Source organism: Epinephelus moara, chromosome 7 (genome assembly GCF_006386435.1).
Source record: "Epinephelus moara isolate mb chromosome 7, YSFRI_EMoa_1.0, whole genome shotgun sequence".
NCBI lineage: Eukaryota > Metazoa > Chordata > Actinopteri > Perciformes > Serranidae > Epinephelus > Epinephelus moara.
In genome coordinates, this window is record NC_065512.1 from 23,600,164 (window position 1) to 23,627,038 (window position 26,875).

The 26,875-nt window shown below is 40.4% G+C and overlaps 2 protein-coding genes across 6 annotated transcripts in view; one reads left to right on the top strand and one right to left on the bottom strand.

Moving 5' to 3' along the window:
• dip2a (disco-interacting protein 2 homolog A) overlaps positions 1-5,065 on the top strand; it is a 110,331-nt gene extending 105,266 nt beyond the window's left edge. For all 4 annotated transcript variants that reach the window (XM_050049913.1, XM_050049914.1, XM_050049915.1 and 1 more), the window contains one exon: positions 1-5,065. In XM_050049913.1, the coding sequence (XP_049905870.1) occupies positions 1-253 (253 nt within the window). In that variant the 3' untranslated portion in view covers positions 254-5,065.
• Positions 4,485-26,856, bottom strand: si:dkeyp-118h9.7 (sacsin). 2 transcript variants are annotated; one of them, XM_050049911.1, is made up of 8 exons: positions 26,742-26,856; positions 23,839-23,884; positions 22,793-22,880; positions 20,752-20,863; positions 19,250-19,396; positions 17,710-19,141; positions 16,809-16,897; positions 4,485-16,704 (listed from the first exon to the last, which is right to left on the bottom strand). In XM_050049911.1, the coding sequence occupies exons 2-8, from the start codon at positions 23,865-23,867 to the stop codon at positions 5,741-5,743; spliced, it is 12,861 nt and encodes a 4,286-aa protein (XP_049905868.1). In that variant the 5' UTR covers positions 23,868-23,884; positions 26,742-26,856; the 3' UTR covers positions 4,485-5,740. The 2 variants fall into 2 exon arrangements, with proteins under 2 accessions (XP_049905868.1, XP_049905869.1); XM_050049912.1 differs by having other exon boundaries at positions 23,839-23,881; positions 26,742-26,824.
• Positions 26,857-26,875: the final 19 nt, after the last annotated feature.

Below are 26,875 nucleotides of genomic sequence, written 5' to 3' on the forward strand. Positions count from 1 at the left end.
TGCTGTGTTCACTTGGACCAACCTCCTCGTGGTGGTTGTGGAGCTGGAGGGGTCAGAGCAGGAGGCCCTGGACCTGGTGGCCCTGGTCACCAATGTTGTCCTGGAGGAGCACTACCTCATCGTAGGAGTGGTGGTGGTGGTCGACCCCGGCGTCATCCCCATCAACTCCAGAGGGGAGAAGCAACGCATGCACCTCAGAGACGGATTCCTGGCCGACCAGCTGGACCCCATATATGTGGCTTACAACATGTGAGGGCCCTGCTGCAGGAGGGTTGCCCCTCCACATGGCTTTTCACACAACAGGAGACAGCAGGACAGTAAACGTGGGGCTGGTAATTGTAGCAGGCCCGGGGTCAGTGTGGCTTGTGTTGAGAGAGAAAGCAAGCTCTTCTTTCAGCTCACAGAGGGGAAGTGTGAGAGAAACGTGGATGCAAAACTTCACAGCAAAATGAAGAGAAATAAGAGTGACACAAACCTCATGTCTGTTTCTCCCTGTGATTTCTTGCCTCAACAAGTAATGTTTTAAAGAGCATTTGGTTTTGTTGAAGAGTGTTTTGTATGTATGATGGAGCGTCTGACTCCTTGAACCCAGGGCACCCAATAGCAGTACAGCAGGTTGTTAAAGGAAGACTGCAGCTCCCAAAGGACCATTTGTGTAGTGATTACTCACCCCGTTGTTGTGAAGAAAACTTTGTTTTTCTTGCATGCCTCCACTAGGTTGGGTCCCATTCACATTTCAACCAATATCGTTTCCTAACGGTACCTTTTGTGGTACTTAACTCTCACTGTAATAACAAAAAAAGTAATTTTCGAACAAACTGCCGTGGCGATGGTGTAGCCTTAAACACAATTCTGCTCCTCTGCTCTTTTCTTATCACACGTAGAGCTAATCTTCTGTCTGTCTGTCTGTCTGTCTGTCTGCTTGTTTATGTGTGTGTGTCTGCTCATCTAGCAGTACTTAAATAATATAGAAAAGAAAATACACCAGACACTGAAACTATTGTGGCAGATCGGCACTGCAGCGATACTTTTGGCTTGCTGGTAAGCTTCGCAGCACTTCCATGTCTTTTCTAAACCCAGCGTTCTCAGCCAGATGTGCTCTCAGGTACCAGCATTTGACATCAATGGATTTAATGGGAGTCGGTACTTGATAGTACCAACATAATTTGCCTGGTACCCTAAAAAGTACCATAACCCTCGCCCCCACGGTGAAAATAGAATTCAAAATAAGAGAAAGGTCTTGAAGAATTCAAGTCATAGGGAGCCGCATTTAACAACAGCAATACTATATTAAAACACTCACATAACTCGTGCAGTATAAATTCAAGTCTCATTTATCCAGTCGTATGCACAGTGCTTCCCAAACACATGCATTCTTGCTAAAAATCTGGCTATTTAAAACTTTGATAAAAGTGAATCTTATCTACACTCTCGTCAAAGCCAGAGTCCATTGACAAAAACAGTCATTTTACCTCACTGAACACAGGAGCTGCTGGTATACCGCTGCCTCAATCAGCTAGTTTGTTTGTGTTATTGTGTGACTTTGGTGTGTTAAAGGGTTAGGTTGGATTTGCTAAGGTCACACAGTAACACAAACAGACCAACAATTGAGGCAGATGTAGATCAGCAGCTCCTGTGTTCAGCAAGGTAAAATTACTGTTTTTGTCAATGGAGTGTGGCTCTGGAGAGAGCACAGATAAGTTTCACGTTCAGTTCTCTGTCAGAAAGGGCTGTTTGTTTGGGAAGTACAGAGTAAACGACTGGAGAAATAAGACTTGGATTATACTACCCGACTTGTGTGAGAGTTTGTGAACTGATGTTTTAATTAAGTTTTGCTGCTTTTGAAAGAATTTTCTCTGATTTTGTATTCTTTGTTCACCAGAGGCATGCAAGAAAAAGTTTTCTACACAAATTCAACGTGACTCGGGATGAGTAATTGATATACAAATGGTCATTTTGGGGGTGAAGTATTCCTTTAAAGGTATAATACTACACTGTGCCATTAACATAAGTTAATTTGTCAATCTCCACTATTGTGAATGTTAGTTGTTTTTGCCATCCACTTGTGCCATAGAACAGGACTGACGCCAACACCCTTAACCTGGTTCAAACGAGCTCTAACATGTTTTGTGTTCATAGAGCCTCCTGTGCCATTGCAGGTCGTATGCTTTTCATAGAAACAGTCTATCCAATGTACGTTGTCATTACATTTATGGGGGAGCAGTTCTTCAGATTACAGCTGCGATCTGAAGTGAACCCTGATTTTTGTGTTCCAGCTCAGTTCAGATCATGTTATTGCATCAACAAAGAAGCACACAGCAGTGGTTAGTGTTATTTGTTGCTCATCACGGTAGTCCTTTAGTTTGTGGTGTCAGTAATGGAGCGCATAGAAATAATGTAGTTTGACTCAATCTCATTCTTTTCTAAATCTAAAATGTGTAATATAGTAACTGCTTTATCTGAACAAAATGCAATATGTGTGATGTGGACGATGTTGCTTTGAATGACTGCAGACAGTAAGTGCCGATCATTCGAAGTCGTGAGATGGCGAGGAATATAATCGTTGCTTGCTATTAGCAACGTGCCAAATGAAATGAATTAAGCCTTAAGTGTTTTTTCAGACGCCTGTTCCTATCCCAGCTCCTGTTTGACTTAATTTTGTGAAGTTCATCAGCTGTTGGATAGGGAGGGAATATGCAGAGGAAGGTGACGTATGGTAACTCCTGCTCTTATTGCACCCAAAGTCTGTCATCTTTTTGGCTAAGATGAAAATACTTGATCGTAACGTCAGCCATTACAAACACACACTTACCCCATTAATATTTTTTAATAATGTCTGTCCCTGTTGTCAGTTGTGTTGAATGTGTGTTTTATAGCAAAAGACTGGAAGAATTTACAGTTGGTATGGGTCTGATGCAGAATGTCCTCGCCTCATTTTGAGTGCCATCAAGTTGAATGAGAGCTGACAAATGTGAGTTGCATGTACCGAATGACGCCAAGTGTCTAATATCCTCGTAACACCTTGACCTCCCACCTTATCACATTGACTTTGTAAAGATTCACTTCACTGTATGTTGCTTCTTTTCTTCTATGTGCACATCCCTTCAAAAACAGGCTGCAGCCTGCTGTAAGTATGTACAGGTTTTGTGTAAATTATTAATAGATGGAGGAGACGACGACATAACACAAAGACTGAATCTGGTATATATGTGAACTTCTCCCTCACAAACGACAAATTATTTGAAACGTACTCTCATGCGTGGACATTGGGAAGAGACATGAAAAGCCTTGTAAACATTTTTATAGTATGAAAGAACAGTGGGAACTGGCCACCTCCAGGATGAGACGAAGCACACTCCGAGCACAAGGAGAAGACAGTTAAGCTCTGGTGACTGCTGAGATGTCACATCCTCCAGAGATATCTTTTGTTGTTAACATATGGAAAGATACATTTGTCTGATATATGGTTAGTTGTCATTATTTTCATAACATGATTTCTTAATGAATAAAAAAGTGCTTTTAACTTGAAATGTTTGTCATTACTGGCAGTTGTGCATTCAGGTGTCCTGTGCAGTAAGAATATATAAAGTAAATGCTACTATCTAAGGTCGCAGTGAACACATTTCAGTTCAGTTCAGGCTTCATGTAAAAATCATGCACACCCACACAGGCGTGTTCAATATCCTAGGTGACAAGCCCTTCCTTCAAGCTGAAAGTGGGCGGAGCTAAATTGTAATTGTATGTCAGCGGGCTTCCTAATAAAGAGCTGCAGTAAACAGGAAGAACTAAGAAAGTAAGAAACCCTCTCTCTTGATACCACTTACATTTGTAACTATGCTAATAGCTACAACTCCAGCTCTGGCTATAGCTTTTATAGCAACTGTTTGTTGTGCTGTTTGCTCTATATATTTAGGTAAGAACTCTAAACACCTAATATCAGCATTGGTGTTGTGGCACCCAGTAATGTAATAATTTCCTGAAAATGTAATAACGCCTGAAAATCTTATAGAATTTGCACTTAACCTGATCAAAAATGTATAAAAAAATCCAATAACATAATACCTTGACCAGCAATGTCCTTTTTTTGATGATAGGATATATTCAAGACATCTTAAAGGTATGTATTACTTGTTTTTATTTTTAATTAGGTTGCAAATCATGTAATTCTTGAGAGATTTATGCAATATTAAGTACTGCAAACAGTAAAAGATCATATTAAATTTGGAGCCTAGACTGACAGAAATGTTCAGTCATATAGCATCTGTAAAAGTTGCTTTAGCATTGCACCACAAGTCATAAAAATGTATGACTTGTCTTGCAGAAATGTGGCTTGCAACCCAATAAAAAAAAAAGCAAAAGATTATAATTTACATTTTAGATATCTTGAATGTATCATATCATTGAGAAAAGGGCAGAGGGATAATAATTCAAAAAAACATGTCTATCCCTGGCCACATTGTACTACAAGAACATGAAACGGGAAATGCTGTTTAGTACTTTATTGAATTTTATTATCATCATTTTTTTTCAAATGTAAAAGGTAGAAATCTGAACCAAAATTATGGTGGTAAAATTCCTTGAAATTCTGGATATTTGCATTTTCATAACAAAGTTGTGCAGTGATGATATTGAGTTTATTACAGTTAAGCAAAACTAGATGGAAAAAAAAAAAAATAACATAAATAATAATATAATATTTTAGTTAAGCAAAACAAAAATAAAAACTAGACTTAAAAATTAAAACTGACACAATATAGTGAACTTACAAAATTAACTAAAATAAAATATCATACAGTAAATATCTGTCAATGTGGTACATTTTTGTCAACACAACAAGCATGAGGAGGCGTGGGTGTGCACTTTAACTGAGCCTTCACAAAGTTATGTGTTTGCATTGTAATACCTATTCTAGACTTCTTAGAAAATAAAAAGCGACACTGAAACTAATAAAAACATAACTAAAACTAAACACTTTCCAGCAAAAACTGAACCGGAACAAGGAAACCAACTATTAAAACTAACTAAAAATATTTGAAACTAAACTGAGCTGAAGTAAAAAAATAAACACTAATTAAAAATCAATACTCACAAAAATTACAAAAAACTACAATAACTCTGATCCTCAATGCGTAGTTATAAATGGTACCAAACCACAACCGTAATACAGAGTATACAGAGATTACATATTGGTCCTCAGTGAGAAGTTACACATGTTAACAACATTGCTAAAAAAGAAAAAAAAACTTTGACATTTGCATTGTCATAAAGTAATACAAAAATTGTATTGGTGCTTAATGAGTAGTCAAAAAACCTTCATATTTCATTTTCAAAATAAGTTCTACAGAGATTATATTGTTCTTAATGAGTAGATGTAAATGTTTACAACATGAATGATTTTTTTTTTTTTTTTCAAATTTGCACTGTCATAAAGTCATAACAAAGAGTGGTCCTAAATGTTTACACCACTGCAACAACAACAACAACAAATAAACTTTAGTTTCTGAAAGTAATACAGTGATTATTTTAGTCATGAGCGAATGAACAGAATGCTCTGATATTTACATTTTCATAAATTCATATGGTGATTTATGACTTGGTCTTCAGTAATGAGACACAGCATAGGCTACTTATTTTATGAGTTTCATAGTAATGTTGTAATGTCACAATAGGCTAACAGTATTTTTAACATGTCGAAATATCTTGAACTGATGCTGTCAACATGGCTGTTTATCTTGAATCCCTAATTCACATATGCTTCTACTTTACTAAGAAGCTCAGACGCCTTAGCCAGTGCTAACATTTCATTCTCCGATTTGAACTGTTCGTTTGGAATACATGGAAATGGATGGCAGTTTGGGTACTGAGTCTTTTTGGCGTCCACTCCCAGTTTCCTCAGATCGGCCACAATCTGAGGCAGATCTCTCAGTTGGAGGTTGTAGAGGGAAACTTTTGCAGCAAGGGCTGAGATTGAGCTGCTGGTGGGATGTTGACCATCTCTTTTATACTTTGCAGCAATGAGAGACTTTTCCACTGCTTGATGGATTTTGAACAGACACCACTCTGTGCTTGCCCTACCAACATCTTGGTGAGCTGCATTTAAATCACAGCGAGCTTGTCTACACCAGCGTTGGGCTTCCTCTTTGTTTGGCCTTGGTACATTTTCATTATGGGTCCAAAAGTTGTATGAACAGTTGCCTCTAGAGAACCTCTCTCGACCATCTCTGTGATGCCTGGCCTCCTGATTCCATTGTGAATAGAAGTTTGAATAGAAATTTGAGGTGCCATGTGAATAGGACGAGCCTGCAGTTTTGCCTTTGCCTTTGCCTTTGATGAGCTCATCGATTCGATTCTGCAAGTATTTGAATGCTTCAGTGGCGAGATGCAGGCAGTCAGGGTTTTTGTCAGGATGCCATCTGAGGTACAGTCGTTTGATGGCTTTTTTCTTCTCCTCCTCAGGAAGAGTCCAGATCTCTGACAAACACTTGTCAATTTCCCTTTTAGCTTCATCAATAGTGGCTGGTGTGGATCTCGTAGATGAGGAACCTGAAGCTGATGGTTGGGAAGAATGTGGCACGGCTCCTATTAGTGGCACCAGCTCCATGCATGTGCTCGTCCTCGCTTCAGGTTCAGGCTTTTTCTGTCGTTTAAACTGATACAGGTCGAGACAACTGACTTCAATTGGCTCGTCTTCTCCAATATCTATTTTGTATCTCTGTGAGTATGGTCCAGAGTGCCCAGGCAGTTCTTCAACAATAACTGCATAAATATACTTGTTGTCAATGCTGTAGCCAACATATTCCCCCTCTTCAAAGTTATTGAGGATGTTCATGTCTAAGGAATCATGCCATTCCTCTGGAATTTCTGTCCCAGGGTCTGGTGGATTGAGGAGGAAGCTCTCAGTTTCAGCACTGTCATGGATCCCATACTTAGCCAGAGTTTCCAGAACATCTTGCATATTCTCACACGTGAGAAGCTGTGCAAGGACTAGGAGGTGACTTGATTTCAGTCTGTTGCCTAAAAGAGCATTGATTTCCCTTGTCAGTGTCATATTGACATCACTTATCACCTTGTAAACCATGTTGTCGTTGTGTTTTAAGTAAAAGGTGCAACCTTGTTGCTCTTGTTTGACAAAAACATTGGTTTTAGTGGCAGTTTTGTGTAGTGGCTCGTTATTGACCCAAAGCTTTGTTTTCAGACTTTTGCAACAGACAATCTGAATACTGCCAAAAGTCTTCTTGCACATGTCAGTAGCATCTTTTTGTGTTATTTTTCCCTGAGACTGCTCTCTGATAAGACAAATCAGTCCATGAGTAAATGCTGGCGAGGACAGCTGTCTGCCAAATAATCCTCTGAATTCACAGTCAGTATCAAGCTCACAGAGCTCCATTTGCACTTCCATAACTTTCTCCTCAGTGAATTGAGACAGCATTTTAGGCTTGAATTTCTGAGGAAGCAGTTGCAGCAACTGATAATGCTCATATATGTCACTGCCCAAATGGCATTCACTGAGTTTCTCAAGCAACAGGAACTTATTCTCCAGGGCTTTTTCCAACCTTTTGGTCTCAAACACTGTGTCATTGTAGTAGAGTGTGCATGATGGATGTAATTTACCATCTACTGCTGGAAGATACAAAGTCTTCACAACATCAACAAAGGACTGGTTTCCTTGAGTTTTGATTAACTTGAAAAACTGCTCAACAGCACGTTTCACTGTTTTCTGTTGGTTTGGGTTTAACTGTGGTTTATCACAGGAATCAGCATAAACTGCTGCCAGAACATTACAGTACTGCACTGCAGTAGGTTGGTCCTGCACACCAATTTTCTTGAAGAACTCTGCGAACATGACATCCTCTGGAGAAGTGCTGTACAAATACGGCCTGAACTCGTGGGCATGGGGAAGTGAAAAACATGCATCGTCAGTCCTCACAAGTTCTTTGTCTTTTTCAACCAACACAACAGGAAGGCCAGCTAATTGTTGGTCTTTAAACCCGTTTGCTTGCAGGTATTTATACGCACTTCGAAACACGTTAGCACGGGTTTTGATCAACTGGTCAGTTTTACAGGGCGACTGACAGATGTTGCTGATGTTACTGGTTATACAGTGTGAAGGTGGTTGTTCATGCACTCCTGCATTTTTCATCATTTTCAGGAGCTTCTGTGACTTATAAACCTCTAGATGTATAATTGGCATTGAAGACCAAATCAGTTCTTGATGCCCAGGATCGCTTTCCATCAAAGATCCTCTGATTTTAACAGCAGTATTCTCAGCAGCAAATGGTTGGTGGTAGTTGCACAGTTCTTTTTGAATTTTCACTGGGAAGATGAACTTGATGTCAGCTATGCTCTCCAGCAGCCGTTCCTCTTTTGGGTCATTACTCACTATAGTCAAGGCTGCTCTGAAAATTAACGATGATTTCAGTTTCAACTCTTTAAGTTGACCATTTCCTTTTGCTTCTGATTCTAACTGTTGAGCAAAATTTATTATGTCATCTTTTGACACAACATGCTTCATTCCAAGTTGTCTGACTAACTCTATTGCTCGTTCTGTCATTTGTTCATCTCCTTCACACAACTCTGTCCAGAATCTGTCAGGCACAAATCTCTCTTGGGGCAACATTTTCTTGTATAGCTGCACACTCTTATCAAAGTAGTATGATGCTGTCTCCAATCTGTCTTGAGAACTGCGAATCAATTTCACTGTCTTCATAGAGGATATGATGTTGTCCTTGTACTGAAAATAACTGAAATGCCGTGACAGTAACAGTTTGAGGCACTGAAGCATCTGCATCTCTGTGAGTGTGTGTACTTTGGGCAGAATGAACTTCATGAAATAGTCCACATCAGTCAGCATTTTGATGTTCAAGGTTTCTGACAGACTGCAGTTGTCTGGATTGTATTGGAGAAAAATGCTGTTGCTGCCAGGGAGGTTGAACAAATCTGGAAATGTTCTTGAATATCTGCTGTTGAGGATAAATACCTCATTAGGTCCATCAATCCTCACTCGGTTACCATGTATTGTTTCAAATAATGGCAGGGACTTGAGCTTTCTCTGATAATCTTGTTTGTCTTTGCACTTGGATACTCCAGACTGCAGGAAAACCTGAAGCTCTTTCATCTCATCAGTGGAAAGCTGGGAAAACTCTGAGTGGTTAATGTTGTAGACCTGGTCCAATACAGAGCTTTTATCATTCACATCCATGAGTTCAGGGTACAGAAGTAAACGTTCTTGTCGGTCTACATGTATCCTAGCGAAGAATGCACTGTCAAGCTTCATAAAACCAAGTTTAAAGAGGATGTCTGATATGTCCTTTTCTGAGGCAAACTGAATCACACTTGACATGTCTCTCATTGTTTGCAGGTAGTGCTTGTTCTTCAGCCTTGGACACACAACAGGTAAAATACAGCAGTCACTGAAGAGCTGCCTCACATCACTTAGTGTCAGACTCTGATTACCACTGCTAGATGTTGCAGGTTTCATTTCACTTGTTAAGAACTTCCAAAGTAATTCCAACCACTTCAGCATTATCTCGCTTGGGACATGAAGACCACTGTGTGGATCAACTTCACAGTTCTGAAGAAGCTGCTGAATTAATGGCCTCAGATATTTCATTGCACAGGTAACAGTCAAACTGTTGACAAGGTTTAAAGTTTGTAGAATACCGAGGTGGCGTTCATTGGTTGTATAATCTGCAAACTGGTCCTCGTAGCCAAAGAAAAGCCTGTGATACCTTGATATCAGCTTGGGAGTTTTGGAGTCAAACACTCTCAAAACGTTATCTCTTGTGAGAAGAAGTGGAAGTCCATTGAGCAAACCGGAGTTGACATTTTTCAAATCAACATCCTCTAAGCAGAAACTCAAGAGCTTTGAACATCTTGTCCCATTTCCGATCAGAGTGGTAGTTATGGGCAGTGGTAAATCGCCATCTGTTTGGGTTGGGTCATTGAGAGGTTTTTCTCTCAGAAAGTTTCGCACAGTTGAAGGATTCACATCTTTCACGTCGATGCCAGCTGATCTAAAACTTTCCCAAACTTTTCGCATTTGCATGGAAGAAGGAACCAATGCCATTCCGAGATCTTCCAAAATGGGATTAATCTCGTCTCTTCTCGAGTCTGTCAAGTAAGGTGCCTTAGTTGTTTCAGTTTCTCTGATGTTACACCAGTCAAAAGAGTACTCCTTAATCTCTCGTTCTGCAATTTTTCGTGTTGAACTCCTCATCACTGGAATCACATCAAGGCCTCTTTCGTTGATTGATCTGTAGACCTCATGTATCATTTCCTGCCAATCCTGACCAACATCTTTGGAGATGGTTGGCCAAAAACACAAGTATGAGTTACTGAAGCAATACTCAATTTGTGTATAAGGGACTTTCTTTTTTGCAATGGTACTGCTGATGTAATGAAGGAGGTCTGCATACAGTGGAGCAATGACATTCTGTTTCAAAGATTCATTCCAGTTAGATTTTCGACTTTGCCCATCTTCTTTCCAAAGGTTTCTCCTTGCAGAATCTACCTCAAAGTTTGCATTGACATGCACTGGCAGTCCAGTTTTCCCTGGCAAAGGAAGTGAACAAAAGGCCTCTCCACTGAAATCCATACAGCTGGATGGTGGTAGATCTGAACTCTTTCCGATCTTTGAGCTCACACGTGCCGCTATTGCTGCTTGGGGAAGTTTGTCTGATAATGTCAGTTTTCCATTACCACTGTCTTTGAATGAGCCAAACTGTTCTGCAATGATCCATTTAGTTTGTCTTTTATTGGAGGTTGAAATCATGGTTCCATAAATCGCCTTGTCTGGCATTACTGGCTCATCAGATTTAAGTGCATTTTGTTGAAGTTCTAAGAAAGCTTCTCGTCTTTCTCTGCATTTTTCTGGTAGACTTTTTTCAACCGTGAAGATGGTTTTGAGTTTCCCTGAATGTTCATTGATTTCATGGACTTCTATTTTGCAGATGTTTTTCAGAAACAGAATTAGTCCTTCAGGATCTTCAGAGAGTGCAGAGCATAGTTCTTCCATGTCATGGTCAGTGACTCCCTGCTGTGATATTTTAGAGCTGTTTGCCATGGTACCCATCCTTAGAGGTAATCTGAACATGGTGCCCTCTTTAAGATGGAATTTGTCTGGAAGAAAGGATTTGTAGACATCCATGTACATGTTCTTGAAAGTGTCAGCCAGTTTATAGCCAGCGCCAGCTCGTGATTTTCCTGAGTAACTTTCAATGTATTTCTGATTGGGATCAGAAATGCAGAGTCGTTCATCTCCAGTGAGGATTGAGGGGCAGTCAGTAAGATGGTAAACAGAGTTGAATCCTACTCCATATTTTCCAGTTTTCCCTGGAGAGTTGTGCTTTCCTCCTTCTCCGAGCTGCTGAATGCCAGCCAGGTCAGCGTCAGTAAATACTCTGTTGTTGAACACGCACAGTGCTGGACCCTGCAGTTGGTTCCATTTCTTCCCAAATGTTTTTTCTTTGCCATGCTGTCGTTTGTCCCAAACAAAGTGAATTTCTGTTGCCTCTGCATCATCCGCATTTTGGATAAGCTCTTTAAGGATATCCTTCTTTGCTGGATAGGCTGAAATTATGTTTTTAATCCGAACAGTTAGTTCTTCCTTCTGTTCAAAATGAAAAGCAAATGGTGAAAGGTTCTCAACTTCATGGTTTTGCAGGGTATGATGTCTGGTAGTTTTGATTCCAAAGTGGCAAGCCATAACACGTGGGATATCCTTGTGGCATAATGTGACACCTGGAGCAACTGGCATCCATGGGCTGTCATTGTAAAACATCTTGCTTGCTGGTTGTAAAACACTGTGTTCATTGGGTACCAGACAGTCCCCCATTGTTTTCTCTTTGGCCTCATATATTCCTCCTTTTAAAATTGTGAGGCAAACTGATAGGTCACTCTTTGGCAAGGGCTTGTTATGATGTTGAGAGTGCAGTTCCTGGAGCACAGTTAGAAATTGACTGGTTGTAAAACATTTTTCAACCCCCACACTTTCCCAGAGCGTCCTGAAACCACTGAAGGCATGGGGGAGTGCATAGAGATAGGGTTTTGCTTCAAATTGCTCACTTTCAGCTACACAGCTCACCTTTACAAATGTACTGCCAACAAGAATGAATGGGAATGAGTTTGCTCTCTGTGAAATGAAAGTGGAGTCACCATAATCACAGAACCACTGATCCAGAAACGCATAGCATTCAAATGCTATTGTGTGAAGCATGGAACTGTCAATGGATTGAGATTGCTCACATGCCTCTTGCAGTTGCTGAAGCACTTGCTCAGGCGTTGGACTGTCATGAACTCCCAAAATTTGTAGGACTGGATCAGTGTTGTGTATATTTAAATTGATATGATCCAGTACGTGCTGTGTCATGTTAATGAGCGGGGAGCATTTGTCACTAAAGAGATGAGTGGGCCTTCTAAGTGTCACATTTCTTTCCATTTTAGTATCACCGGGGGAAAACGCTGGGAGAAATGCAGTCATCCTCAGCGTTTCCCAGTGGAAAGACTTTGTGTCTTTCATGTGATTCTTCATAAGTTCAAGAAGGCAATTCAAATGCCCATATGCTTTCTTTTTGTCAGTGCTCCAGGTTTGGGGGATTGTGCCTGCTTTCTCTGTGATGTCTTCCAATGTGAGATTATCATCTGCCATTCCAAGTTCCAACAAGCGCTGAATCCTTTTGGGGGAGCAAAAGTCATTTTTGGTACCACCAAGCAAGCGTCCTTCATCTTGTTCAAACAGACAGGCCACTTTGCCTGACGGATTCACAAGCTTCTTGATGTGCTGGAGCTGTCCGTCTTTTGTGGGGATGCATGGATAGCAGACCAGCAGTTTGTCGATTTCTTTGATATTAAGGTCAATAGCATGTAGCACAAGAGTATCTCGACTCTTAGGGTCCATGGCATCAAGGTTGTTAAACACCACTTCTTGGTAAAACGTGTGCCAGTTCCATGTTCTGTTCAGTAAAACCTTTTCTAGGCCAGAATGTTTGAAGCTATTTCTCAACCACCCTGGAAAAGGAACAACACGGTTGGGTGCTTTAACATGTTTCTTGCACACCTGCACTGCAAGTGCACTGATGTCTTCATCCTCTTCTATGCTCTTGTGTAGGAATATGGCCTTGTCCATCGAGCACCAGTGTTCTCCATCACTAAAGAGCTCTGGGCCAATGGAATCCTGAGCAATGGTAGAGTACAATGCATCAACCAAAGGCTTGAAGGTTTCACTCACTTTCTGTCTGTCAGGCCAAAAGGTGTGATAACAGTAGGTTTCCAGTTGCTTGTTTTCAGACATTTTCTTTAGTGCCAAAAGTGCAGTAACATATGCTGTCACCACAGGATCCTGAAGAAGGGCTTTGTTCCATTCATGTTTCACCCCACTCTCCCACAGACCTTTTCGGTTGCTTGTCACAGCAAAAGTTCCATTTACATTGACTGGAAGACCCGTGTGAATGGAAAGAGGAAGGAAGCAAAATGCCTGTCCAACCAGATCTGTTTGTAATGAGGCCAGTTTCCCAGGTTGTGGATCATTTTGGAGAGGCACAGCAATCCCCCCAATAGGCAAAGAGAACTGGGCTTGCTTGTTTTCTTGAAGGGCCATTTGCAAAGACTGATGTGTCCCAAAACAGTTGTACAGGAGCCAAGTCTGGACTTCAGTTACACCAGATTGCTGACTGGTTATTTGGACAATGTTGACTGTGCAGCAGTCAATGACCTCTTTGCATTTCCTATCAAGTTTCATCAATGATTTCTCAGCTTGATTCTGCTTCAACACATTGGTTTCATCTGGAATCCTCATTGTACTCACAGTGGTTTTGGAGACAGTGACAGTGGTTTCTATTTCGTCATCTCTTGGTGGAGTTGATGCATCGTTTGAGATACTTTGTAGAGATAATGTATTGATGTTCTTTAAAAACAGCAGGTGGGTTTGTGAATTGTTGGCTAGGTGCTGTTGGAAAGTGATGATATTGTGTTTGTGATAGACCTTTGCACTTATTTCTGATTTGAGAGCCTCTTCTTCAGTTCGGAAAGGCAGTTTGATTAGAGTGCCTGGATAGGGTTCAGAGGGACTTTGTCTGCTGAAATTACAACCAAAAATGCGTTCATACGGTCCAAACTGACCAGGAAACCAATCAAAAAGTCGTTGTTTAGAGAGATCCAGCTTGATTCCAGGATTTGTTTGATATTTGATGTGATTCTTGAGATGAGTTACATTTGGATCGAGGATGAGAAGACTGTTGCCACTGAGGATAGAAGGAACATCTGTCACATGATACACAGTATTGAATCCAAGTCCAAACTTTCCAATTTTTTCCACCTTGTTTTCCTTCGAGGCAGAGCCAACTCTGACAATATTTTTCCAATCCTCAGCTGTGAACTGCTCATCATTAAATGCCCAAAGGCAAGGTCCCTGACAAAGGGTCATGTCAGGGTCGATGAGACTTTCAGGGGCATCTTTGTGCACTCTGAAATCCACCAAGAATTTACAGGCCTCTGCCCCAGCATCCTCTGCATTTTGAATTAGCTCTTTGAAGATGTCACTTTCTTCATCATACTCTTTAAGAATGTTTTTAATCCTTGTCGTTATCGGTTCAGATTGTCCATACTGCTCTATTCCGACTAACTCTGGATCGAGGATGTGGGTACTGAGAAATCGGATGTTAAACCATTCAGCAGCTGCTTTTGGGATTTCCTCATGTACAACATACATTTCCTCCTGGCTGTACTTAAGCTCCTTCAACCCATTTTTGCTCACATCACAGAACACTGCTGTTGACAGTGGTTTAAGGGTATGGTGTTCACCCTCCATGAGGACTGGCACTGGGATGTCATCCTGAACTGTCTTCTTCTTTTTCCACAGCCAGTTGAGAATTTCTATCGACACTTTTACCTCAGAGGAACTTGCAAATGGCTGTTGCCTTCCCTCAATGTTTTGCTGGACAGAATGAAGAATGTCAATGATTTCTTCATCTGAAAGCATTGTTCTGAGGCCAAACTCCTGGAGCAACTTCTTGTATGGCAAAAATTCACGTGGCACCTTCCCAATGTAAGAGCTCAGATCGAGATTGATTGGATAGTCCAGAACCAGATCCTGTGGTGATACAAACTGGTTGTGGCTCCACAGCCAGGGTGTGTCCTTGTTCATCACTGTTGAAAATTCAGAGATGTGGTCTTGCATGTGTTTGTAAATACTATACAACTGCCTTTTGAAATCCACATCTTTGTCAGGATCAGCCATTTTCTGTGCCTTTGATTTTAAGACTGACAAATTCTCCATCACTTTTTCAGGTGGGGGTAGGCGTTTGAGACCAAGTTGGCTGCTAACTCGGTCACTAAACTTTCCGACCAGAGGCATTACATGCCCAACAATGTCCTCATACACAGAATGTCGTATTTCATCAGGGCAGAAGAAACAGCTTATCTGAGTTTTGTCATTGGAGTGTTTTTTGTCATTACCAGGTTTAGCACATGGGACCCATTTTAGCATTTTGAGGCGACGAAGCTGCTCTTGAGAAAACTTTGAGAGTAGATCATTAGTATCTAGCATCTTTAAGAGCACCTGAGCTCTACTGAGAGCCTCAGAGTCACATTGTGGTTTGTCAATGAGCATGGCGGCGTGCAGCAAGTGCTCAGGTGACACATCTACTTCTTTATTTAGCAATCCAAGATCTGTTAGGCTTTGAAGCATCTGGGATGTGTGAGTGTATAAAGGTGGGGGAAAGAAATCAGACTCAAAAATGACTTTGAAGTTTTCAATTCTTGGATCAAAAAAGCTTGAGATCTTTTTCAGCTTTCCATTCACTTCAATGAAGCTCAAGTCCTTACATCTGCGTTTCAAGATCTGATTTTGAGAGAAAAGGATACCACCATGCTGTAAAATCCATGTCATGATTTTCTCAGTGACTTCTTTTTTGCAAGCCCCCCTCTCAATGCAGTCAATGAGGAGATTTGCTGCTTCAGCAGTGTCCAAGAGATTAACTTTGAGCAGCTGTAACAGTCTGCGATCAGCCTCAGTTGCACACTGCACAACTGAATCAGGCATGGGGAACTCTGTTGGTATTGTTAGACCAGAAATTAGAAGCACAGCCTGCTTTGATTGAGCTGCAACACAAGACCCTTTCATGGTTTGAAACAGAGGCAACTTTGAGAGCAAGTCTTTCTCAGTGACTGAAAGAGAATCCAGACGAGAGAGGTAGTCTTTTAGTTCTTCTCGTGCATTGTGAGAGGTAGTCTTGAGTTCTCTGATTAGATTCTGAGAATCTAAATTCACCAAGACTTTCATGACACTTCTCGGAGATGGGCACAGCACATAAGAGTCCAGGTCTTCGTGCTTGAGCCACTCGTTTCCTCTTACCACTGTACCACCGACTTTGTTCATCAGCTGAGCTATTTGTTCTGGCAAGTTCATTCGCTTGCTTTTCTGAAAAATGAGAGTTGTGTTCTGCTCTAGTCTTGCTAGTGACACAGGCTGACTGACAGACAGGGGACTGACTGGTATTAATGGCATTCCAGTAAAATTACTTAACTCTCTGAAGTGAGTGTTGAGGAATTTCCAGAATTCTTGGAGCCAGTCTAATGGAGGATGTTGACTGCTGCTGCTGATGTCCCAGGTAACAAGCCCTGTCCTCATCTGCTTCCAGTCCTGTGGCAAAAACCTCCTTGTATATTCAGCCACCCGCCCTGCATCAATGTTGATGACCTTGAATAAATCTGAAAAATAGATATTTAAAAAAAACATACATGTTTATGTAGTGTGAAAACATGCAGAAGACAGATAACTTTTAAATCACTACTCCATAAAATAACATTCCTACTTTGTCTGCCCAGTTCTTTCAGGTGGGCACTGCAGGCTGGACTGAGATCATCTGGGATGAAGAGGTGTTTGCAGCATGGCAGCAGGACTCTGCACAAAAGATACGTTGTTTAACCAATACATTTGCATTTAATATTAGTGTTCACTGAGTAGGGCTGGGTATCGTTTAAAAAGTTACTATACCAAGTACCCTTTAAGTGATGCCAATACCAGTCGTACTTAATTTGATACCCATAATATGAAAGAACTGATGTGTATTGTATAGCTGTACGTTCTTAATGTTTTGGTGGCATCTCAGCACGCTGACCTGTGAGCTCTGCCCGGCCGCACACACACAGTGACCAGGCTAACTGTTAGCAACACATGGCTAACATTACCTAACAGTTATTTATGGGTTTAACATCAGAATGGAGTCATTTTGGTGTTGGTGTGAGTTTGTTAGGACTGTTTAATGGCTCAGTGTTGGATGTTAGCATTGCTGCTCTGCTAGCTTAAGCTAACGAAGGAGAAAGGCTCTGGAGACGGCAGCAACAGATCCGACTGGGAGTCAGGATAGTCCAGGAGACCCCCAGCACCAAAAGGATCAAATGCAGGTATTGCTTGACTGGAGACATTTGAATATCACTTGGTACTAGTTTATTTTGGTCAGTACTGAGTACCTATACCCAGCCCTAACACTGAGTGACCAAAAAAATATTATTTTACATTTTAAACAGAAATAAAATAACAGCAATTGTCAAATAATGTACTGAGACAAGTGTGAGCCAATCAGTGCTAATGATCCTAGGATTGGATTAGGGAAATACCTGTCTGACTTTAAATTACAGTAAATAATTATTAATTGTGTTAATCTATTTAATACAGACTGTAAAAGAGGATAAATCCAAAAATTCAAAACCAACCTCGGGAATTCATTGCTGTCAATTAAAGCAGTGTCCTCCTCTCTGTCTGTGAAAGATCTGAAAGAGCCATCGTTGAGTGGAAGCAGCTGAAGACCCTCGAGTTCTCTGTATTTTCCATCACTCAAAACATACTCCAAAAGGGAGAGTTTGTCGTCTTTAGAGATGATGTGCATGCTGATCCTGCGGAGAGTGTTCCTTAGGAAAGTTGGAGTCACGTGTTTTAGGGTGTTGAGCTGTGGATAGGCCTCATTTATAGCTCTTGCAACATGATCTGACAAATTGACAAGATTTTCTCCACAGAAAACCAAAGTCCTTTTAATGGCGGCTAAGGTGTCAAGGCTTGTTGGACCATTACAGGGGAACACAGCTTCTGAGGGAGTGATAAACTCTTTTTCATCTTTGGCCAGAGAGAGGACAGCCACATTATGTCTGAATAAGTGATGAAGAACATCCAGAGCAACGGCATACCATCTGTCTTTGTGCTTTATCTGGGCAATATCTGGCCACAGATTGTACACGGTAGAGACAGGCAGAGCAGATTTTTGGGCAAGTTTGATAGAATCTTGAATGATCATGAGGTATGCCTGTGGGAGCACCTCCTTCATCAGCAATTCATTCCACACAGCATGTTCGTCGTGTTTCTGGTCCTCCTCTTGCCACTTGATGTGTCTTCTGTTGTCTGTGAGGCCAAAGCATGCATTGACATAAACTGGGAGTCCTGTCTTGTTGGATTCATTGTTTGGGAGAGGGAGAAAGCAGCTCAGTCTACTCTCACTACAATCTTTCTTCTCATCACAAGGGAATGCCAAGTCAACTTGAGGGGAAAAGCTCAACTTTTTTGCTAGTAAGTCAAGATTTTCTACATTGCCTTCTTTCATGGTGCATGTTGTCACAAGCCATTTTGTTGCTTTGTGGTCTTCTGAGCTGAGGGTTATACATTTGAACCTTGTTGAACCCTCAATGATTGACTTGTCCTCTGGCTTCAGAACAACATCTGTGGGGAATGAGGATTTCACTTCAAGTCTGGTGTTAACAGTACCATGCACGTCGATATGTATCAAGGACACAGAGGTCACATTTTTCAGGAACAGAAGGCTCAAGTCTGCATCTGCAATGAAGCTATCAAAAAGCTCCTCCACCTTGTCTGAGTCATATAGGTTGTCTGATATATCTGATGCCTCTTTGCGCAAGGGGAACCTGAAGATTGTCCCTTCAAAGTGCTGATCTTCAGTGATGACTTTTGACCATTCTTGTCTGCTTACAAGCGAAACAATATCTCGAAAGGGTTGGAACTGGTCATGCATAGTCGTTAGAGCTTCTTGGTGTTCTGCATCATCCAAAGACCACAGAAAACCTCCCTGTCTTTCTCCAAATATTTTTTCTTGGGGGTCCATCATGCCAAGGTGCTCCGAACTCATTATACTTGGCACATCTGTGAATAAAGGCAAACAGATATTGTCCCATTAATCTACTATGCATGCTCTCGAAAGACTAAATCTGAGACTATAAGGTATATGTGTGTATCTGAATGAAGTTTCACCTGTTATGTGGTAAACAGAGTTGAAGCCAATTCCAAACCTCCCAACTTTGTTTGGATCATTGCGCTTGACACTCCTCCCTGCCATCTGAATTCCACCCCAGTCATCATCAGTGAATGCTGCATTGTTGTAGGCATAGAGAGCAGGACCTTTGCAAAAACAAAAATATGAGTTCAGAAGATAAATGCTTATGACCTTAGGTTAATGCATCTGTGAGTTGTTCCTTAATTCTCTCCGGTTTCCCAAATAATGCCTATTTCAAAGTCTATCCCAGCATGCATTAAACAAGATAGAAATGTTTAAGAGGCTGAGTTTGTAAATGTATATTTCAGCAGACAAAAGGCCAAGAGGTCTCAACACTGTAAACTGTTGGCTAAAATGGGTACTCTTTAAAGTCCGGATAAAGCAAAATCAGTGATTTCTTTCATCATACATTTTAGAAAATACTTGTTAAAAACGTGTGTAAGGGCAGGGAACTGTGTAGTACTGAATTGCGGAGTTACAGTTTTTCACCATTTCTGTGTCTAGGACTTTTTGGGTGGTCCTGAAATCTTGGCTTGATGACGCACTGGAGCCATCCTAATCATAACCACTCGCCTACTGAACTAATAATGTTAGTGCATAGCATCAGAGTCATTTCCTTCACCCTCTGTGTGTGAGTGGTGGGTTTGCTACATCCCACATTGTTTAAGTCATTCAAATTTGGCTGGGGGACTTGGTAACACACTTTTCTGTGGTGTAAAAAATTCAGAGCACATTTTTATTTTTCCTCTGTAAATGTAACCAGCACCTTACGTCTGGTGAATATAAATGATAGGGGATATCAGACCTAACGTCATCTTATCAAGTTATAATAAGAGCCAAGTTTGTGCTGGGTTGCCAGAAAAGGGTAGGAGCCAGTATTTGTCAAGAAAAAAAAAGCACAAATTTTGTTGTAATAAGAAAAGCCATGCAGCACTATGGGAGGAAATCCACATGAACACAAGCATAACAAACAAAAAGTTGGGACTGGTGCTGACATTTGAGTAATGGACCTTTTTGTTGGGAGGCTAACAAACTGTCATCGGGCTACTTCCTATTTTTTCTATTTATCAATTTTCTGATACCTATATTTTTGTTGAAAAATGATATGAAAACCACCATAGAGCAGTGGTTCCCAACTGGTGGGTCGTGGTCCAAAAGTGGGTCACGAGTCCATTCTGAATGCACTGCAGGTGATTCGCTAAAGTGTTAAGTTTGTAAAAAACACACTTAATTTTTAGGTACAGTAAATTTCTGGCACAGAGCTTTTACTTTGAAGTATGATTTCCTGCTGTAGAGTGAGTGACTACTTGACAGAGACAGCAAACTAGCTAGACAACAAGGTCAAACGTGAGTATGACGCTGAATATATGAAACTGTGTGGACCTTGAAATAATGACTAAGGAGAAATCTGGACCCCGTGGCTGGACCAGATGGGAACCACTGCCCCAGAGCATAGCTATTCTCTGAACATCCTGCATACCTTGGTATTCTCCCAGTTTATCGGTCCAAAGGCTCTCAGTCCCATAGCTCCTCTCATCATGGATGAAAACCACTTCTGTGGCTTGAGCATCGTCTGCATTTTGAATGAGCTCCTGTTGACAAATAAAGACAATAACCATTAACAGAGCTAAGCATAACAAAGCTAACAATCAGGGATCGCCACATTCCTCTGCATTACTGCCATAGACCTTTTTCACGGCAGACATTTTGACATGTCATAGTAGGAAAAGCACAGGTGTATTACTGACATTAATGATAGCAGTATTCCATTCAGGGGAGGTGCTGGTATTGTGCATACTGGCTCACTGGAACAGCTCGCTGGCATTCTTAATGGAACTGAGCCATCGTTAATGCTATCAGTTTAACCTGTGGTTTTCCTGCTGTGACATGTCAAAATGTCTGCTGTGAAAAAGGTCCATTGCACCAAGCTCCAAATCTGGGCTACACACGAATATAGCTAAAGCCCGCTGTACACTCTTAGCCCACCTAAACAGGTGTTTTCACTTATGTCACCTAATTAGATCTCCTCTCAGGACTGCATGAATGTGTACAATCTGTGCTTGACTGACATCTCCCTCGCCCATCTGATGGTTTTGTTGGCAGGAAACATATCCTTGTATCATTAGGACATAGTGCTAATGTAATTTCCAGCACATCTCCACCTAATTTACACTAGAATAGGTTGTGTGGGTGTTCGGAGCCTTGGAAACTCTAAATAACAGTACCAAATCGATACACAATCAATACACCAAATAACTGGTTTATTCAGCACACCCACTGAAGGAGCACGATTTATACTAAATTACAATAACCAGTATTTTCTTTCGATAAGCTCCATTGATGGAGCTGCTACATAATTGATTCGTAATCTGATAACTGAGAAAAAGATGTCTTTTCACAACAATTTAATCCTGCTCAGTTTCTCAGAAAAATAATCTATTTTTTCCCCACTAGAAAACTGCCTTCTTGAAAATCCCCCATCTGATATCTAGATTTAAAATGAACATATGCAGACACAAGATTTTGCCCATTCAATTAAAATAAATTGCAATACAGAACGGGTTTTAAACAGAGGCCACAGACCCTCTACTGTCACACAAAAAGCAGTTGCAGCTAAACAAATCTAACTTACAGCAAAAATAAACTAAAACAGCTGGGGGACATTTGTTATTGAAAGAATATTATCGAGCACGACTTAAACAGGCTCCCACAGTTAGTTATTTACCTCCAGCACAAAGGAATACTTCACTAATCTGACAACTAAATGTGTGTATATCAGGCCTGTCTGTGTGTAACATAAATAACAAGACTGAAAAAATTTAATTTCCCCTCAAGTATTAATCAAGTGCATCTGCCTCTTCTTCTTCAAATGTCTTCTGCGGGGAATGCAGCCATTACAGCAACATTAACGTGACAGTCTTTTGTTTGCTGTAACTGTTTTACTGGAACTTTGCACAACACATTCATTGCAACAGGTGTTGCCAAAACGTCATTTGCTCAAGTGCCGGGGCCCATCCGGTTTTATAAAATCAAAACTAATGTGAATGGATTAATTCAGGAGTCTTCAATGTTTTTCAGGCCAAGGACCCCTTAGCTGAAAGAGAGACAGATCAGGGACCCCCTACTACATATATAAAATTAAGATGCATAAACTAGGCCTACAATAGTGCCATGTATAAACTTTGGATTAATGTTAATCTGTATTTTCAAATGATCAAACAATAATTTGGCGGCCCCTCTACCGTAACTCTGAGGAGCCCCTGTTGAAAACCCATGGATTAATCGTTTTATTGGCAGGACAAAAATGAAACTTTGCTATCTGAATTCCAAAATGTATGTAAATCAAACAAAATCACCTGATTTCAGGATTCAAAATAAATTCAAGCAACCACACAGGTGATACCAAAAGAAACAGACTCCCAAAATCCATGTGTGTATAAACCAGGTCTAAAGAATAGGAATCAGTTAGAAAATATGAAATGCTATATTATAACCAATATTCGACGGAGCATTGTACCAACCTTCAAGATTTGTCCACCATCCGGATATCGACGTAGAATATCCTGCAGGTAGTCGATGAAGGGCGGTGCCGTTGCCCCGAAGGACGTTCTGAATGAAGCAGGAGGATTAAAGAGTGAGAAACAAGAGTTAAAATTGAAATCAGCACAGGGTGAGGCCTCCTGAAGCTATTAGGAAAGGAAAAGCTGGGAACAGAGTCAACTTTGCCCAGCACGTATTTGACTTATAAGTTTATCTATGAAGTTTAAGAGCTTTACTCATCAGTACTGGTTAATAAAGTGGATTCAGAGCCATAATGTTCACAAGTATTTTGTATCTGACGTTATCGTCTTATACACAACAACTGATACACAAGTTAAAAAAAAAAGAAGCACTTGCTCTACCTGATGTGCACTTATAAAATATGACTGGTAAAAATAAATGAATAAAATGACTGGTTTGGATATGAATTTTGATTATTTTGATAATAACTAGCTACAAATAGTTGAATTAATGTATGAAATTTAGATTGGTGGGTGCTCCAAGACTAATAAAAAGCTCTTGTATAGGGCTTGTATTGTTAATGTGTATAATCAGACATGCAAATAGAATAGAGTTCATATTTTGACACCAACACACCTTCACGAGAGTAGAATACTGTAAATACAAGCTTAAGTATTGCTTTGATTTTCTGACGGGCTTGACACACAAGTGGTCGCCATGACAACAACACAAGCTCTCACCACTGATGCATGTGTCACTGACTGTTTCTCTCACCATGCCAAACTTTATTGTGAGTTCAGATGATATAGCCTTGTATAGTAAGCATGTTCAAACAAGTTGATTTTAACATGTTGCTCTTTCACATACAAAAAGCGAAAAACAAGCATGTATGCAAAACCTCCCCCAAAAAGCAATCAAGGCAGTCCAATGGCTGGAAGTCAGTGTCAGTAGCTAAAACACTGCTGCAGTGCACTGTGGTCAAATCGCATGTTCCTCTATGGGTGGTCTGCCTTACAGTCATCAGTTTGCACATAAAACCACATAAAAACAGAGAGGTGCAACTCACCGAGATTTTTTCTTTGCCTTCGAACTCATCCTTCCTGGCTTGGCTGCTGTAAGAGTACAGTGCATCACATTACATTACAGAACAACAATCTCTTCTTGATCCACGTGATGGATTACCTGCTGCCACACAGCTGATTTAAATGTCCATAGCCCTCCTGCACACACTTCAGTTTCCTACAGTTTCCATTTAGTTAATTCATCCTCCATTGAGCTTTTTTGACATCTTGACCCCATGCACATTACAAACCCATCAGCAAACAGATACATGATGACACAAAGCTTTTGTTTCATACATCATAAGGCCACATACAGTAGTTCATTTAGTATTGGCAGTACATTTGTTTCTATTTGTAGTGCTCGAATTAAGTTAACTTGTAAACAGTCACACTTTAATTTGTCTTTAGATCATTTTGCCTTGAGCTGTTCTACTTTCTGTTAAGCTGAGTTAACTACCGCTGATGCTGCTGCATCGTGTCAGACTCAAGCAAAAGATGTCCCCTGAGTGCTGAGCTCTAAAATGTGCAGTTTGATCACACAACACACTGCCACAGAGGTCACCAATTTTGAGGGTGTGTGCCATTGTGAGCTGAATGTTTATTTCAGTACCATAAGCAGTACCCAATGTTGTTTCTGTTCATTTGGAGGCAATGAATGAATTTGTCACCAAAATTTGTGAGAAATATATCTTTTGAGGGCATAAAAAAGGAGTGGGCTCGGTAGCAACAAATAAAGTGTCCTTATTATTAAGTATGAATGATGCAGGCAGAAAATTTGACTCTTAACCCTGTAGCATTCCACTCAGCCATTATGTAGAGCACATTATGAGTCACTCTATCTTAATGAAAAATGTGTTGAACTTAACTCACTTGATTGAGCTACCTCTACCATGCAGTTGCTAAAACAATCCACTAGATGTTGCTGTATCTTCAACTAGTAGGCCTTTTCACTTCACCTGCAGGAAGTTGGTAACAAAAATAGTCACTCCACACAAGAGGGCTATGTGTGGTGGGATTTTTAAAGGTAGGCATATTTTTTTTCGACAGGTCTTACTCAACAGATTCATGTAATTTTATACAAAAATAAAAGTCTAATAAGAGTCAAATCATTTCTTAAAAATATGCTCGACCAAACGGTTCATTTGTCCTGCTCTGATAAAGGTACTGAGGCTGAGCTAATGTAATTAAAATAGATTATTTGCTACAAAATAAAAACACTTCTGATCATTCATTGTTGTTAAATGACACATTTAATGTTATCCCTTACATATTTGCTGAAATAATTTTGTAACTATGATGTTTTTTACTGTCTCAAGTCGTGCACAACCAAACAGATGAATGGTCTTATAATATAATAGATTACTTATTGTCTAGCCTTTTGACCACTGAAAGCATCCTAACACTACATGTCACAGTCACCTATTCACACATGGTGCCATCTGCTAACCATTCACACACTCACACACACCTATAGAACAGCCATCGGGAGCAATTTGGAGTTCAGGTATGCAGACTGGAGAGGATTAGGGATCGAACAACCGATCTACCACAAACTGTCTCCTAACTCTTTATTATAGTCTGATTTATCCCTATCTTTCATATTGTAATATAGTTTGGAAGTTTGCAAGTACTTTTCTGACTACTCTACATAAAATGTTGGTCCTCCAGAAACGTTTTGTAAAAATCGCAATTTTCAATAAGATTTAGGGCAACTAAACTATGGAATGATTTTTTCCACCTGGTATAAACTTGTATCTCTATAAAGTCTTACAAAAGATGCCTGAAAAAAACATTAAACTGCTGTTTTGTAAATGTTTTTCCTCCTCTTGTGTTATAGTTATCTACTGTATCATTTTTAGTATTTGTTCAAGGGTCAACACAGTACAAACTATTATCCCTCTCATGCACATGCACGCACACGCACACACACACACACACACACACACACACACACACACACACACACACCTCTAATTACATGAACATTGACTTATACACCCCATATCACATTTTCTGCTCCTGTTGTTGTTGCAATCATATTTTGTTAGCAATTGCTTGTTAACATTTATATTATTTTATGTATTGTTCTTTATCTTTATGTACTTTTGAGTTTTTAATAACTTTGTGAACATTTTATTAGGTAGAGGCTACAAATAAGCGCTCTGGCTGTTTTGCCTCTCCCTGCACTGCACTGAATTATTCTTTTCCCTTGCCCCTTTTGTGTTTTAATTGTGCAAAAAATAAACTATAAACCATCTTCTGATTATTACAATTACCATGAAGCGACTTATATTATATGACTGACATAATAACAGCAGTATTTCACTGTACCCTTTTCTTAGATGATCCACATCCGGTCTAACTCTGGATTTTACCTACTGAATGCTCTGACTAGATGTTGCTGCCCCACCTGAGGCGCTCACACCAACTGTCTAGATGTTGCTGCCCCACCTGAGGCGCTCACACCAACTGTCTAACCAACTTCTCTGAAACAGAGACAGCTTTACACAGATTGAGAATACTGAAAAAGTTTCAATAAGCCCCATCTGTGCCTGCTGGGAGTGGCATACCATCAGCCACTTTGTGATCTCGACGCTGCATACTGCTGAGTAATGCCTCACATGGAAGCAGGAAATTGAAGAACAGGCATAAATGTAGGAGTAAATAGCCTATGCAAAAGAATAAATGCATCAATTGAGAAATACAGAGGAGGTGGATGAAGTATAAGAAACACTAGGCCTTCAAAAGTAAAATTTGAGGAATTAATTTACTTCAATCTCCCTGTTGTCCATTGTTACATGTATCTCCCCCATAATTACCTATGAGTAGGTTAATTGGCTCAGATGTTTTGTAAAAATGCTTTGTAAAAATGCTATTACACATTTGTTAAAACAAAAGCACACAGTACCTCAGTCATATTTGTGAAGAGTCTCATCAGATGCGCTGCTGTCAAGTTTTCCAAAGAAACTAATGATGTTGCATCAGTCCTGCTGTTTATAAAGGCTGCTGGCCAACCCCAAAACCACACGTCGATTACCGGCA

Coding starts and splice junctions, on each gene's coding strand:
- si:dkeyp-118h9.7 (XM_050049911.1), bottom strand. CDS start 23,867: ATGAGTTCGAAGGCAAAGAAAAAATCTCG. Junction 20,864..22,792: donor ATGGTGGACAAATCTTGAAG/GTTGGTACAATG, acceptor ATTTGTCAACAG/GAGCTCATTCAAAATGCAGA. Junction 16,898..17,709: donor GACAGCAATGAATTCCCGAG/GTTGGTTTTGAA, acceptor TCTTTTGTGCAG/AGTCCTGCTGCCATGCTGCA.